Below are 16,279 nucleotides of genomic sequence, written 5' to 3'. Positions count from 1 at the left end.
TTAGCATTGCTGCCTCACAGCACCAGGTTCGATTCCCAGCTTGGGTCGCTGTCTGTGCAGAGTCTGCACGTTCCCCCATGTTGCTGGAGAGGATTCTTAGAGACAGGATGTATGTGCATTTAGAACGAAACAATCTCATTAGTGACATTCAGCATGGTTTTGTAAGAGGGAGGTCGTGCCTTACAAATTTGGTGGAGTTTTTTGAGGAAGTGACAAAAACGGTCGATGAAGGAAGGGCCGTGGATGTCGTCTATATGGATTTCAGTAAGGCATTTGACAAAGTCCCACATGGCAGGTTGGTTAAGAAGGTTAAGGCTCATGGGATACAAGGAGAAGTGGCTAGATGGGTGGAGAACTGGCTTGGCCATAGGAGACAGAGGGTAGTGGTCGAAGGGTCTTTTTCCGGCTGGAGGTCTGTGACCAGTGGTGTTCCGCAGGGCTCTGTACTGGGACCTCTGCTATTTGTGATATATATAAATGATTTGGAAGAAGGTGTAACTGGTGTTATCAGCAAGTTTGCGGATGACACGAAGATGGCTGGAATTGCGGATAGTGAAGAGCATTGTCGGGCAATACAGCAGGATATAGATAGGCTGGAAAATTGGACGGAGAGGTGGCAGATGGAGTTTAATCCGGATAAATGCGAAGTGATGCATTTTGGAAGAAATAATGTAGGGAGGAGTTATACAATAAATGGGAGAGTCATCAGGAGTATAGAAACACAGAGGGACCTAGGTGTGCAAGTCCACAAATCCTTGAAGGTGGCAACACAGGTGGAGAAGGTGGTGAAGAAGGCATATGGTATGCTTGCCTTTATAGGACGGGGTATAGAGTATAAAAGCTGGAGTCTGATGATGCAGCTGTATAGAACGCTGGTTAGGCCACATTTGGAGTACTGTGTCCAGTTCTGGTCGCCGCACTACCAGAAGGACGTGGAGGCATTGGAGAGAGTGCAGAGAAGGTTTACCAGGATGTTGCCTGGTATGGAGGGTCTTAGCTATGAGGAGAGATTGGGTAGATTGGGGTTGTTCTCCTTGGAAAGACGGAGAATGAGGGGAGATCTAATAGAGGTATACAAGATTATGAAGGGTATAGATAGGGTGAACAGTGGGAAGCTTTTTCCCAGGTCGGAGGTGACGATCACGAGGGGTCACGGGCTCAAACTGAGAGGGGCGAAGTATAACTCAGACATCAGAGGGACGTTTTTTACACAGAGGGTGGTGGGGGCCTGGAATGCGCTGCCAAGTAGGGTGGTGGAGGCAGGCACGCTGACATCGTTTAAGACTTACCTGGATAGTCACATGAGCAGCCTGGGAATGGAGGGATACAAACGATTGGTCTAGTTGGACCAAGGAGCGGCACAGGCTTGGAGGGCCAAAGGGCCTGTTTCCTGTGCTGTACTGTTCTTTGTTCTTTGTCTGTGTGGGTTTCCTCCAGGTGCTCTGGTTTCCTCCCACAGTCCGAAAGACGTGCTGGTTAGGTGCATTGGCCATGCTAAATTCTCCCTCAGTGTACCCGAACAGGCGCCGGAGTGTGGCAACTAGGGGATTTTCACAGTAACTTCATTGCAATGTTAATGTAAGCCTACTTGTGACACTAATAAATAAACTTTAAACTTTATCTACCCATTCAAACTCCCAAGGAAACTTTCTTCAAAATATTCCCTCCCTTGCAGGAAACATTCCAGAATCCTATCCAATCTTACATCTCACTTGAGTTTGAAAGCTCGCCACTTGCGGGCATGTCTGGACCTGCTGCAGATTAATTGAGTACTATGGTTAAATGACAGCTCCAATGCTGTTGTTCTGTCTGACCGCCAAACCTTCTAGGCAATGGAGATGGACCATGGCCTTTCTTCATTCGCAATTCCTAAATGCCAAGCCTTCCATCATCCTAGCTATTGTAATACAGCTGTCTCACCAAAGAGGTTTGGAGACTTGGGAAGGCGATGGCCTAGTGGTATCATCGCTGGACTATTACTCCAGAAACTCAGCTAGTGTTCTGGGGAGCCGGGTTCGAATCCCGCCATGGCAGGTGGTGGAATTTGAATTTAATAAAAAAAGATCTGGAATTAAGAATCCACTGATGACCATGAAACCATTGTTGATTGTCGGAAAAACCCATCTGGTTCACTAATGTCCATGAGTGAAGGAAGTCTTCCGTCCTTACCTGGTCTGGCCTACATGTGACTCCAGAACTACAGCAATGTGATTGACTCTCAACTGCCCTCGGGCAACTGGGGATGGGCAATAAATGCTGGCCAGCCAGCGACGCCCATGTCCCACGAATGAATCCTCTATTGATAGTGCTTAACTATTTGCAGGTCCAAGGTTTGGCCATACATGTAGCTGTTGTCTCCATGCATTGAAACATAGAAACTAGAAGCAGGAGTAGGCCGTTCAGCCCTTCGAGCCTGTTCCGCCATTCACTTTGATCACGGCTGATCATCAAATTCAATATCCTGATTCCTCCCATATCTCTTGATCCTTTTAGCCCTAACAGCTATATCTAATTTTGCACATTCTCCCTGTGTCTGCGTGGGTTTCCTCCGGGTGCTCTGGTTTTCTCTCACAGTCCAAGAAGTGTAGGTTAGGTAGATTGGCCGTGCTAAATTGCCCCTTAGTGTCCAAAGATGTGTAGGTTAGGGGGGATTTGTGGGGTAAATATGTGAGATTACGGGGATAGGGCCTGGGTAAGATGCCCTGTCAGAGAGTCAGTGCAGACTTGATGGGCTGAATGGCCTCCTTCTGTGCTGAAGAGATTCTGTGGTTCTGTCTTTTCTTTCTCTTTGTAACAGAACTTTGTCCTTTTCCTGCATTTTGGTTTCACTGCTGGCCAGGTCAGTCTCTATGAAGTGTTGACATCTTTGAGTTATGTGATTATGGCTTCATTATCCTCTTGTAGCTTGGAAAGTTCTATAGCTTTTCCTTTTGAGCCACTCAGCTGCTCCTTCAACTCTTCAGTCTGTTCCTTGTAGCTTCTGGCTTCCTCGTGGAATATAGAACATCGCTGAGTCTTCTCTGCTAACTGGTTTTGTCAGTTGGTTCCGAGCGATATTAAATCCACTTTCCTTCTCTTCATAATTTTCTAGAAGAATATCGTCTGTCCTGAGGGATTCTTGTGTGATGTAAAGGCATTTCAAAAGGGTTCTCTTTTCTTTGTGAAGCTTGCTTTCTTCATCTTGAGCTTTCCCGCAGTTGAGTAGAGTCACCGCAAATGCCTTCCACAGCGCTTCCATTCTGCTGATTGAGACAGTCTTCCTTTCTTCATGTTGCTGATAGATCACACATTCCTCTTGCATTTGATTCTGAACCGATAATCAACTGTTCTTTCTACTGTTTATTCTCTCATTGGCCTTTCTCTGAGGCCTTGTGTTACCCTCTGGACTCTTACCTTCTCTCTGGGATCTCTTGTTGCCCTTGGCAGGGTTGCCCTCTCTCGGGATTATCTTGTTCCCCTCAGAGGAGTTGCCCTCCCTGGGGTCTCTTGTAATTTTCTGTCCATGGCTGTTTTCCTATCTCTTGTATTCACCACTTTGAATATGTTCTTTCTTCAAGACGGTCACTCATTGGTCCTGAAGCCGTAAAATCCCGCCTGAGATCAACAGACCTTTCCATTGTCCGCCCCTCGCTCGCTTCAATTCCCATGGTGGCCGGGGTGGTAAAATTCCGGCTATGAGCTTTCTGTGGTTACGTTTTTTCCAGTGCGTTTCTTCCAATGCAGGCAATTGGGACTAGCTTAATGGTAAAAACATTATCCCAGGAAAGAAGGCAAATGGTATGTTGGCCTTCATAGTGAGAGGATTTGGGTATAGCAATCGGGATGATTTGCTGCAATTGTAAAGGGCTTTGGTGAGGCCACACCTGGAGTATTGGGTATGGTTTTGGTGTCCTTATCTGAGGAAGGATGTCCTTGCTATAGAAGGAGTTCAGCGAAGGTTTACCAGGCTGATTCCTGGGAAGGCAGGTCTGTCAAATGAGGAGAGACTAAGTCGGTTAGGATTATATTCACTGGAGTTCAGAAGAGTGAGAGGGGATCTCATAGAAACTTATAAAATTCTAACAGGGTTAGACAGGGTAGATTCAGAAAGAACGTTCCCAATGATGGCGGAGTCCAGGACTAGGGGTCATGGATAAGAGGGTAAACCTTTTAGAACTGATGTGAGGAGAAATTTCTTCATCCAGAGGGTGGTGAATGTGTGGAATTCACTACCACAGAAAGTAGTTGAGGCCAAAACATTGTCTGATTTCAAGGAGAAATTAGATATAGCTCTTGGGGCTAAAGGGATCGAGGGATATGGGGGGAAGGGGGGGGGATCAGGGATTGAGTTTGATGATCAGACATGATCATGATGAATGGTGGAGCAGGCTCGAAGGGCCGAATGGCCTCCTCCTGCTTCTAGTTTCTACGTTTCGTCGTGCCTCACAAATTTGACTGAATTTTTTGAGGAGGTAACTAGGTGTGTTGATGAAGGTAGGGCAGTTGATGTCATATACATGGATTTTAGTAAGGCGTTTGATAAGGTCCCCCATGGTCGGCTTATGATGAAAGTGAGGAGGTGTGGGATAGAGGGAAAGTTGGCCGATTGGATAGGTAACTGGCTGTCTGACCGAAGACAGAGGGTGGTGGTCGATGGAAAATTTTCGGATTGGAGGCAGGTTGCTAGCAGAGTGCCGCAGGGATCAGTGCTTGGTCCTCTGCTCTTTGTGATTTTTATTAATGACTTAGAGGAGGGGGCTGAAGGGTGGATCAGTAAATTTGCTGATGACACCAAGATTGGTGGAGTAGTGGATGAGATGGAGGGGTGCTGTAGGCTGCAAAGAGACATAGATAGGATGCAAAGCTGGGCTGAAAAATGGCAAATGGAGTTTAACCCTCATAAATGTGAGGTGATTCATTTTGGTAGGACAAATTTAAATGTGGATTACAGGGTCAAAGGTAGGGTTCTGAAGACTGTGGAGGAACAGAGAGATCTTGGGGTCCATATCCACAGATCTCTAAAGGTTGCCAGTCAAGTGGATAGAGCTGTGAAGAAGGCCTATAGTGTGTTAGCTTTTATTAACAGGGGGTTGGAGTTTAAGAGCGTGGGGTTATGCTGCAACTGTACAGGACCTTGGTGAGACCACATTTGGAATATTGTGTGCAGTTCTGGTCACTTCACTATAAGAAGGATGTGGAAGCGCTGGAAAGAGTGCAGAGGAGATTTACCAGGATGCTGCCTGGTTTGGAGGGTAGGTCATATGAGGAAAGGTTGAGGGAGCTAGGGCTGTTCTCTCTGGAGCGGAGGAGGCTGAGGGGAGACTTAATAGAGGTGTATAAAATGATGAAGGGGATAGATAGAGTGAACGTTCAAAGACTATTTCCTCGGGTGGATGGAGCTATTACAAGGGGGCATAACTATAGGGTTCGTGGTGGGAGATACAGGACGGATATCAGAGGTAAGTTCTTTACGCAGAGAGTGGTTGGGGTGTGGAATGGACTGCCTGCAGTGATAGTGGAGTCAGACACTTTAGAAACATTTAAGCGGTTATTGGATAGGCACATGGAGCACACCAGGATGATAGGGAGTGGGATAGCTTGATCTTGGTTTCAGATAAAGCTCGGCACAACATCGTGGGCCGAAGGGCCTGTTCTGTGCTGTACTGTTCTATGTTCTATATGTTTCTAACTGTGTCCCTCAGGTGTTTGCAATTTTCAGTGGTGAAGCTTCTTCAAATTTTTCTTCATGCTTTCTTCTTGGGTGTCTGTCTGTCTAGTCCAGCTTCCGTTTTTCATACCTTGGGACATTGTTCTGGATTCATGCATTTAGCTGCCTTTCTCACTACCATAGGGCAGCACAGTAACACAGTGGTTAGCGCTGCTGCCTCACAGCGCCAGGGACCCGAGTTCAATTCCAGCCTCGGGCCACTGTCTGTGTGGAGTTTGCACATTCTCCCCGTGTCTGTGTGGGTTTCCTCTGGGTGCTCCGGTTTCCTCCCACAGTCCAAAGTTGTGCAGGTTAGGTTGATTGGCCATGGTAAGTTGTCCTTAGCATCAAGTGGATTAGCGGGCTAAATATGTGGGGTTATGGAGATAGGGCCTGGGTGGGATAATTGTCGGCGCAGGCTCGATGGGCTGAATGGCCTCCTTCAGTCATGCTAAATTGCTCCTTAGATGTGGGGATGGACGGAAGTGATGGCAGGGTGTTGGGTGGGCTGGGTTGAGGGGGGGGGGGTGGGGGTGGATGGCTGGGGGAGAGGGAAGGTGGTTCTTGCTGGGGGTGAGGGTGTGGGGAAATTGTCAGTGTTGATGCTCCAGCTATCATGAACATGGGACAGAGATGAGGGACAAGTTGGCCCTTTCCTGCCTGTCAGTTTCATCTGCGTGCATGTAATTTCAATGTATTGGCTACTCATGTATAAGGGGCTGGTTCTCAGACCTCGATGAAATACCAGCGTTGCTAACTCATAGTGCTCACCCAATTACTCAAAGAAAAAGCACAAATTGAAAAATCACGGCAAGTTCAGACAGAGAAAGGAACAATCTGGAATTCAACTCCAGCATATGATTCTCAGGCTGGTGGTTGTGTTGTGCACTCTCTCTGCGGTGATCACCATATCCATTCCACTGATTTCTGGCATTGGAGTGGGAGTGGGTGGGGAGGAGGATGGGAGCAATAACAGGCTGGCAAGTCAAACCCTGATCTCAGACTTTTACCTTTGATCAAGTTGGTGGCCTGTTTTAAATCAGGCCCAGGAGTGAAATGAACCAGAGATTTACGAGTGAACACTTCTTGGGAGCGAAACTGGTCTTCGGTTGTAACGCCGGCCACAGGAGCCCACTTTACACACTGCCTCACTGCATGATTCTCTCTATCCCACTGAGTGCAACTTCACCTGTCCACTGAGGATTAATGTTACGGAAAATGGAACATAGAATCATACAGTGCAGAAGAGGCCCTTCGGCCCATCAAGTCTGCACCAACATGCGAGAAACATTCCCTAATCCCATTTACCAGCACTTGGCCCATTGCATTGCATGTTATGACGTGCCAAGTGCTCATCCAGGTAAATCCAGTTTGTGGGGAGGTGATGGCCTAGTGTTATTATTGTTAAACTATTAATCCAGAAGCTCAGCTAATGTTCTGGGGATCCGGGTTCGAATCCCACCACGGCAGATGGTGAAATTTAGAAACATAGAGGATAGGAGCAGGAGGAGGCCATTTGGCCCTTCGAGCCTGCTCCGCCATTCATTACAATCATGGCTGATTGTCCAACTCAGTAGCCCAATCCTGCTTTTTCCCATAACTTTTGATCCCATTCACCCCAAGTGCTATATCCAGCTGCCTCTTGAATACATTCAATGTTTTGGCATCAACTACTTCCTGTGGTAATGAATTCCACAGGCTCACCACTCTTTGGGTGAAGAAATGTCTCCTCACCTCCGTCCTAAATGGTCTACTCTGAATCCTCAGACTGTGACCCCTGGTTCTGGATTCCCCCACCATTGGGAATATCCAGCCTGCATCTACCCTGTCTAGTCCTGTTAGAATTCTATAAGTCTCCATGAGATCCCCCCTCATTCGTTTGAACTCCAGCGAAAACAATCCTAATCTAGTCAATCTCTCCTCATACATCAATCCCGCCATCCCCGGAAACTGGTAAACCTTCGCTGCGCTCCCTTGAGAGAAGAACATCCTTCCTCAGAAAAGGAGACCAAAACTGCACACAATACTCTAGGTGTGGCCTCACCAAGGCCCTGTATAATTGCAACAACACATCCCTGCTCCTGTACTCAAAACCTCTCGCAATGAAGGCCAACATGCCATTTGCCTTCTTTACCGCCTGCTGCCCCTGCATGCTTACCTTCAGTGACTGGTGCACAAGGACACCCAGGTCCCGCTGCACACTCCCCTCTCCCAATTTACAACCATTCAAGTGGTAATTTGCCTTCTTCTGAATTCAATTTAAAAAATCTGGAATGAAGAATCTACTGGTGACACTGAAACCATTGTCGATTGTTGTAAAAACCCATCTGGTTCACTAATGTCCTTTAAGGAAGGAAATCTGCTGTCCTTACCTGGTCTTCTGGCCTACATGTGAGTCCAAAGCCATAGCAATGTGGTTGACTCTCAACAGCCCCCCAAGAGCAACTAAGGATGGGCAATAAATGCTGGCCAGCCAGCGATGCCCATGTGCCACAAATGAATTTTTAAAAATGACCTCACCTCGATCATGAACACCACCTTCTCATCGTAGGCGATGGGAACTCCAGTGCTGTACATTTTCAGATTTTGCATAGTGCAGGACAGTTTTGTTTCAACATCCTTCCTCAACTGCGGCAATGATTTCTTCCAAAGACAAATCAGGAGAAGATCATTTTTACTAACAGAACAAGTTGATTAAGCGAGCAAACCTGGTCATTTTGATCAGACCTTACCCCCATTAACCCCCTTTCCCCGCAATCCCCCCAATCCCTTGCCCCTGATGAAATAAGAAAGAAAGACCTGCCTATCGTGACCTGAGGAAAACCTCCAAGTAGTTATATAGCCAGTGAGGCACTGTTGGAAGTCTAGACGTCGCTGGTATGGTGTTGGAAATGCATTGGCATTGTGGGTCAACCTACAGCACATGGATTGCAGTGTTTCAAGGAGGCAGCTCATCGCTGCCTTCTCAAGAGAGTATAAGGGATGGTCAGTAAATGCTGGCCAGCCAGCGTTGCCCATGTCCCATGAATGAATTTTAAAAATTGCAGAGGATCGCTGTGCACAGCAAGGTCCCACAACATGCCATCTGATAACCTGTTGAGATTGAGGAATAGATACGGTCAAAAGACTCCAGCTTATCTTTGCCACAGAATCTTTTATGTTTATCTAAGAGAGCAGACGGAACCTCAGTTTATGGTTTCACCCAAAAGATGGCACCTTCAACAGCGCACTCCCCCAGTTCTGCATCAGAGGATCAGCTTAGATTTTTGAGCTGAGGTTTATGAAGTGGGACTTGGACCACAACCTTTAGACGCAGAGGCAAGGGTGCTACCACAAAGACTCAGGTGACCATCAACCACCCCACCCATTTACGCTGTCTCATCTAGTGGCCTTCCCTCGTGAGTTATGCCTCAACTTGCATTTGAGTGAAAAAGTCTCTGTTCACTACTAAACATTCTCGTAATTAAATTGCGTTGCCCCCCTCGTATTTAATGAACGATAATAGCCCAGAAAATGGATTTTGGAATGAATACTCTTGAGCAGAATGTCTCCCCCCCCCGCCCCCACCAACGCAATGGGAAACATTCTAGAATTTCGAGCATGGAGATCAGAATTCCCAGAATGATTTTAATATGTGGAAAATCCCACGGGAGTTCTCAAAACGTGCCTGAATCAAATGAAGCCCTCTCTAGGAATGCCAACTTGGAAGAATTCTCCCTCTGGACCCTGGGTGATAATGAGGACAGTAAGAAGTTTAACAACACCAGGTTAAAGCCCAACAGGTTTATTTGGTAGCAAAAGCCGCACAAGCTTTCGGAGCCCCAAGCCCCTTCTTCAGGTGAGACTCACCTGAAGAAGGGGCTTGGGGCTCCGAAAGCTTGTGTGGCTTTTGCTACCAAATAAACCTGTTGGACTTTAACCTGGTGTTGTTAAACTTCTTACTGTGTTTACCCCAGTCTAACGCCGGCATCTCCACATCATGGATAATGAGGAATCATGGCAATCCAGACATCAAAGATAGATACTTTGACAAAATAAAACTTACGTTGATGTGATTAACAAGTTCTGTTGTTAGTCTACTCGCTAAACACGGAATGCTGGCCTTCCCCTCATCCAGAAGCTGCCTAAATAGTAAATTGAACAAGAAAAATGCCAGTGGTTAGGATTGATGCGTTGTGAGAAAACAGCTAAACATTCCAACAAGGAAACAGCATTTTATTTTTTGATGTTGTATCAGGGTGTCCATGTTTTCAAGTTCCTCCATTGCTTCCTCCCTCCCCTATCTCTGTATCTGCTGCAGCCCCGCCACCCCTGAATTCTGACGAAGGAAATTTGGGATGTCAGCTACGGCTCTCACCAACTTTTACAGATGTCCCATAGAAAGCATCCTTTCTGGTTGTATCACAGCTTGGTATGGGGCTCCTGCTCTGCCCAAGGCCTCAAGGAACGACAAAGGGTCGTGAATGTAGCCCAATCCATCATGCAAACCAGCCTCCCATCCATTGACACTGTCTGCACTTCCCGCTGCCTCGGCAAAGCAGCCAGCATAATTAAGGACCCCACGCACCCCGGACATTCTCTCTTCCACCTTCTTCCATTGGGAAAAAAATACAAAAGTCTGAGGACATGTACCAACTGACTCAAGAACAGCTTCTTCCCTGCTGCTGTCAGACTTTTGAATGGACCTACCTTGCATTAAGTTGATCTTTTTCTAGCCATAACTGTAACACTACATTCTGCACTCTCTCCTCTGCCAACGCCCTCAGCTCTAGAATTACCTCCCCAAACCTCTCACCTCTCTCTCACCCTTGATGGCATTCATCTAGGGCAATGTGACCATGCTATTGATCATATTGCCCTAGTTGAGGTAAATTTTTCCAGCTTGGTGGTTATCCCGATGTTTTCCTCAATTCTGAGTTGAGGACCAGTAAGTGACTTTGGAGTTTTGGCTGGGGATTGGATTCCAGCATGGGGAGGTTTGTTCAGTGCTGCCCATCGGTCTCCTTTTGCCGAGGGGCCAGTAGCTAGAATAGCAGCATCACCGCAGAGGAGGGGAGCGGCTGATATTGTAGGAGTCAAAACATAAGTGGAGATATCAGTCTTCATGCAACAGCAGCAATGAGATACCTTCTAGCTTGGTGAGGCCTGAGCATTATGCCTTGCTGCTGACAGATTAGTAAAAGGCCTCAAATGTTTCACTCCTCTGTCCTCCCACTGCATTGCTGTGCTCTTGACACAGCGGGGGACCCATGTGCGGTCAGGAAAATTTCAATTAAAGAAAAATCATTTATGGGATGTGAGCGTCGCTGGCTGGGCCGGCATTTATTGCTCATCACTGTGCCACCGTGCAGCCTCAAGAAGCTATTTCAAATGTTCGCATTGCCTCAATATGACTAAATCCCAACAAGTTAATGATCTTCCACACTTGGGACTATCCCCACCTTTGACCTCAAAAACATTGACTATTTCAATATTTTTGGGTTAATGTATGAAGTGGAATCAAATTCGCATTCTGATGGTTAATTAGATCAAAAATATTTTTAAATTCCACACATGAAAATGGCATAAAAATGACAAAATCCAAGCAATAAAGTGTAAAATGGGTCATAGGTCAATCCAGGGACAAAAGTTGAAGAGCTGGAATCATAGAATCCCTGCAGTACAGAAGGAGGCCATTCAGCCTATTGAGTCTGCACTGACTCTCTGACAGAGTGGAATTTTCCCGTCCTACATGCCACAGGAATCTTAGCGGGCGGGACACAGACCAAGCAAAGGTCCATCGACCTCGGTCTTGGGCGATCGCAGTTGAAAAATCCCTAGGGTTACCTCGGCCCTCTCCTCCGCCTTATCCCCATAACTGCACACATTTGCCATGTCTGATCCAACTAACCTAGATATCTTTGAACACTAAGGGGCAATTTAGCATGGCCAATCCACCTAACCCGCACGTCTTTGGAGTGTGGGAGGAAATCGGAGTACCCGGAGGAAACCCACGCAGACACGGGGAGAACGTGCAAACTCCACATCCCAGGCTGGGATGGAATCCAGGTCCCTGGCGGCATGAGGCAGCAGTGCTAACCACTGTGCCACTGCGGGAAGAAAAAAGAGAGGAAATTAATTGGAAAAAAGTCTTCACACATTACTTGAAATGTTCATGGTCTTCAAAGAATGCCTGCTCTTTTATGATTGCATCATCCAGTGTCATGTGGTCATTGATGTCCTTTTGCCCACGGCACTTGACAATCATGTAACCTTTCCTCAGCTCCACCACGATGTTTCGTACAATGTCAACCACATTCGCCTCTGTTCCTTTATCGACTAGGTCAGGTTTTGTTAGAATGCCTTCAGATTGGAAATAAAGACAAAATAAATTTACTCAGCTGCACTATTTCTTTTCAAACAACTTCGAATGGATCTGAATTCGTGCTGAGAGCGGAAATTTGGTGAGAGTGGGGGTGGAATTTTCCCAAAATTGCACATGCTGCATAATATGGGAAAATCAGTACGAAACACGTTGGTTTCACAGTTGCCTTTTCGAGTCAGATCCAATGGCACTCTGTGCAATTTTAAACTTCCGGCTGAGGATTACACAGCCGGCATTGGGGGAGTGGAGGTTGGGGGGGGGGGGGGGGGGGCGGTGGCCTAAACCCGTCGGCAAGGCTGTGATTCAGAGATTGGGGCATCCATTTTTAAATGGTGGCCTATTCGCAAAGTGCAGTTAAAGGCCCCCCTCCCCAATCCCCGGACATTGTGCAATCTAGCGGCCATAACGGGATTTGCATCTGCTGTGAACGGGGCCTGAAAATTACGGAGTGGGAATTTGGAAGGAGTGGGAATTTGGAGAGAGTGGGAATTTGGAGAGAGTGGGAATTTGGAGAGAGTGGGAATTTGGGTTGAGTGGGAGTTTGGGTTGAGTGGGAGTTTGGGGAGAGTGGGAGTTTGGAGAGAGTGGGAGTTTGGAGAGAGTGGGAGAGAGTGGGAGTTTGGGGAGAGTGGGAGAGAGTGGGAGTTTGGGGAGAGTGGGAGTTTGGGGAGAGTGGGAGTTTGGAGAGAGTGGGAGTTTGGAGAGAGTGGGAGTTTGGAGAGAGTGGGAGTTTGGAGAGAGTGGGAGTTTGGAGAGAGTGGGAGTTTGGGGAGAGTGGGAGAGAGTGGGAGTTTGGGGAGAGTGGGAGAGAGTGGGAGTTTGGGGAGAGTGGGAGTTTGGTGAGAGTGGGAGTTTGGTGAGAGTGGGAGTTTGGTGAGAGTGGGAGTTTGGAGAGAGTGGGAGTTTGGAGAGAGTGGGAGTTTGGAGAGAGTGGGAGTTTGGAGAGAGTGGGAGTTTGGGGAGAATGGGAATTTGGTGAGAGTGGGAATTTGGTGAGGCTGGGTAATTTAAAGGTTAATAGTGTTATTATTAATAAACGTATTGAACCTTTACTCGTGTTTGTTCTTTGCAAATCTTGCAAATGAGGGCACCAGGGTAAAACCTTGGAGTAAGCAAACTGGTCGAAAGTATCTGAGAATTAACAGGTACAACAATAACGTGGATGTTTAGATTAAGATATGCTGGAACGTGTCTCCTGCTGAAGCCTTTGCAGGGATTCATCAACAGAGCCAGTGGCTGATAGGGCTATGGTGTTTTGACCTAGAATAATCAGTGTTCCCCACCTTTAGTCAGTCTTTGTACTTTGAGGGATCTTTCATAAAATGTGTGGAGAGTCACAGATTCAAAGTATAGAGCGGGATTCTCCGGCAGCGCTCTGAAAACCAGAGATTCCCGCCCGTCTTCAATGGACCGTTACATGGTCTATTCCCCCGCCCACTAGAATTCCAGTGGCGGGCAGGATGGTAGAATCCCGGCCATATTCTTTCCTCTTGCTACTCCCAAATGACAGGGCAACAATGCTGCCTCAATGAACCATTTGGGATGAATTATTTTTCGGTAAAACTCTTTCTACCACCTGAGACCAACACATATCACCAGACAGTAATACCTAATAGTCTTCCAGAGCAAACACAAATTAGTAGCTATGAGTGTGGCTGTGTCACAAGATTATGGATGAAGAAACTGTAATGATCTCAACGAGGCCCTTGAGGTGAACCTCTTGGAGTATGAGCTCCCTGATTGAGGTAACGATTGCCTGACCAGAGAATTTCACCTGTGTATATAATGAGGAGTATCAGGTCGACTGACACTCCAGATTCTGACTTTCTATCTGAGTGGAGATGAGTTTGTAAATAAAGGGATACTGGTGAAGTTTATTTATGAGTGCCACAAGTAGGCTTATATTAACACTGCAATGAAGTTACTATGAAAAGGGACGACAGCCTCTGAGGATTTATTTCAAAATCATCTGGCCCATCTTTGCCCACTCATGCTGATAGAATCTATAGTTTCCTGCCACAGTCTCTATTGTCCAACCTCTCCAGAAAAGAATAAATATCGGATGGGGACTAGGACCAGAGATGCCCAGACATTGCACTGGACATGTTGGCTAGACACAAACTCTTTTCACAACCTTTTCTCTTTACTAACACCACAACAGAAAGATTATTCTCTGTCGCGGGGTCCAATTAAAGGGTTCATAGTTCCCTTTCCTTAGCTGATATACAATTACCCAGAGTTCTCTCTCCGGTGGGGTCCACTTCCTGGGCCATCTTCAGAGCTTCTGTCGTCGCGATGTCAACATTGCACGGCACAACCACGAGGTTAATGGTCTCTTGTCGTTTAATAAATTTCTTAATGAGGCTCTTAATCTGAAATGGGACACAGATCATGTGACTGCAGAATCAAAAGGAATGATGAAACTTATGGCAATCAACTCCACGTTCAAGTTCATCAAACAAGTGCCATTTTCCTTTTACAGACAGGAAGGTTTATTGTGTGCGTGCTGATGGAGTGGAAAACACTTGAGGCGATATGTGAAGGTTGGTGTAATTACAAAATTTGCACTAGGGGCAGTGCCAGGGGGCAGTGTCAGAGGGGCTTCCACTGGGGAGGTCCATGGGAGGTGGGGGCAGATTCCCAGTGTCCGTGAGGGTGTGGGTGTTTTCCATGTCTGTGAGGTGAGGGGGTTCCCCTTGCCCCAGTATGCATGGTTGGGGGAGGGGGGCTCTACCCGTGAGCGTGGAGGGGAATCTTAGTTAAACAAATGGAAAATTCTGTCCCATATAGAAGAAAGTGTACAACTCTAAAGTGGTCCAGGAGCACAGGGACCTGGGTATCTGTGCTCATAAGTCATTGAAGGAGGCAGGACAGGCTGGGCATGCAGTTAATAAAGCACACGGTATTCTGGGCTTTATTAATCAGGGCTTAGAGGAGAAATACAAGGTTATTGTAAACTCATATATAAAAGACTGCTTCGGCCTCAACTGTGTTCAGTTGAAGGCCCAACACATTGGGAAAGATGTAACGGCATTAGAGAGAGTGCACAAAAGATTCATGAGAATGGTTTCAGGGATGAGGAATCTCAGTCACGTACTTAGGTTGGAGAGGTTGGGACTGTTTTCCTTGGGGAAGAGAAGGTTGAGGGGATATTTCAAAGAGGTATTCAAAGTCATGAGTGGGCTTGTCAGAGCGGAGAGAGAAAATCTGTTCCCATTCATGAAGTGAGAGGGCACACAGATTTAAGTCAAAAGAAGCAAGAGCGACATGAGGAAAGATATTTTCACGCGGCGATTGGTTAAGATCTGGAACGCACTGTCGGAGGGTGTGCTGGAGGCAGATTCAGTCGAGGAATTCAGAAGGGAATTAGAGTTACCCGGAAAGTAAGAATGTGCAGGATTACAGGGAGGGGCTGAATGGCCTCCTTCTGTGCTGTAAGAGTTCTGTGATTTGTTCTTAAGAGCGCATTGATTCAGAAAATGAGTTCAGTATCAGTAGATTTAGTAAAAGTGGGACATTTATATAAAGTAGAAAGAGAAGAAAAGACTTGTGTCTGTATAACATTTCAGGATGTCCACAAGGTCTGACAGCATCTGTGGAGAGAGGATTGAGCCGTTTCGAGTCTGGATGAAAAGGGTTGTCCAGACCCGAAACGCTGGTTCTATTCTCTCTCCACAGATGCTGTCAGACCTGATGTGAGATTTTCCAACATTTTCCTGCTTTTGTTTCAGATTCCAGCACCCGCAGAAATTTGCTTTTAACTTCTGGAGGTTGTTTTACAAGCAGTGAAGTACGATTAAAGTATAAGCGATCCCCCTTTTCCCACCTAATCTGTGAACGGTAAGAAACTTATCGAAGGGGGAACTGATGTACGTAAATAATAAATAACTGAGACAAATTAAGAAGAGTCTGAAGAAGACAGGAGTGGAACATACTGAATCTAATAAGGTCTTCAATTGATCCTGTTAACCTTTAAGGACTGGCATGATGTTTATTTGCAGTAATCAAAGTTTAAGTAATCTTTAACTTTAAGGTCTGGCTATCTTGATTGATGTGGTGTACTGTGCTACTGTTAAAGGAATTGAACAGACAAAATCCTACAGGTTGGCGTTCAATGAGATTAAATGTTAAATTGGTACGATTAAAATTATAGTTAAATTTTAGCGAATGTGCCACATACACTGGTTGCTTGGAAACCGAGAATTTGTTTGAGATGAGTTCATTGGCTT

The 16,279-nt window shown here is 46.4% G+C and overlaps 1 protein-coding gene across 1 annotated transcript in view; it reads right to left on the bottom strand.

The window, feature by feature from the left end:
* The window catches only part of LOC144506634 (interferon-induced GTP-binding protein Mx3-like), a 60,230-nt gene that overhangs the window by 17,751 nt on the left and 26,200 nt on the right, over positions 1-16,279 (bottom strand). The window contains exons 7-10 of the mRNA XM_078233004.1: positions 14,284-14,422; positions 11,830-12,028; positions 9,732-9,810; positions 8,207-8,329 (exon numbers count right to left, since the gene is read on the bottom strand). Of these exons, the coding sequence (XP_078089130.1) occupies positions 8,207-8,329; positions 9,732-9,810; positions 11,830-12,028; positions 14,284-14,422 (540 nt within the window). The remainder of the gene's footprint in view (positions 1-8,206; positions 8,330-9,731; positions 9,811-11,829; positions 12,029-14,283; positions 14,423-16,279) is intronic.

Source organism: Mustelus asterias, chromosome 17, assembly GCF_964213995.1.
Source record: "Mustelus asterias chromosome 17, sMusAst1.hap1.1, whole genome shotgun sequence".
NCBI lineage: Eukaryota > Metazoa > Chordata > Chondrichthyes > Carcharhiniformes > Triakidae > Mustelus > Mustelus asterias.
Note: the sequence above shows the minus strand (reverse complement) of the source record. Positions and strands in the feature narration are given on the sequence as shown.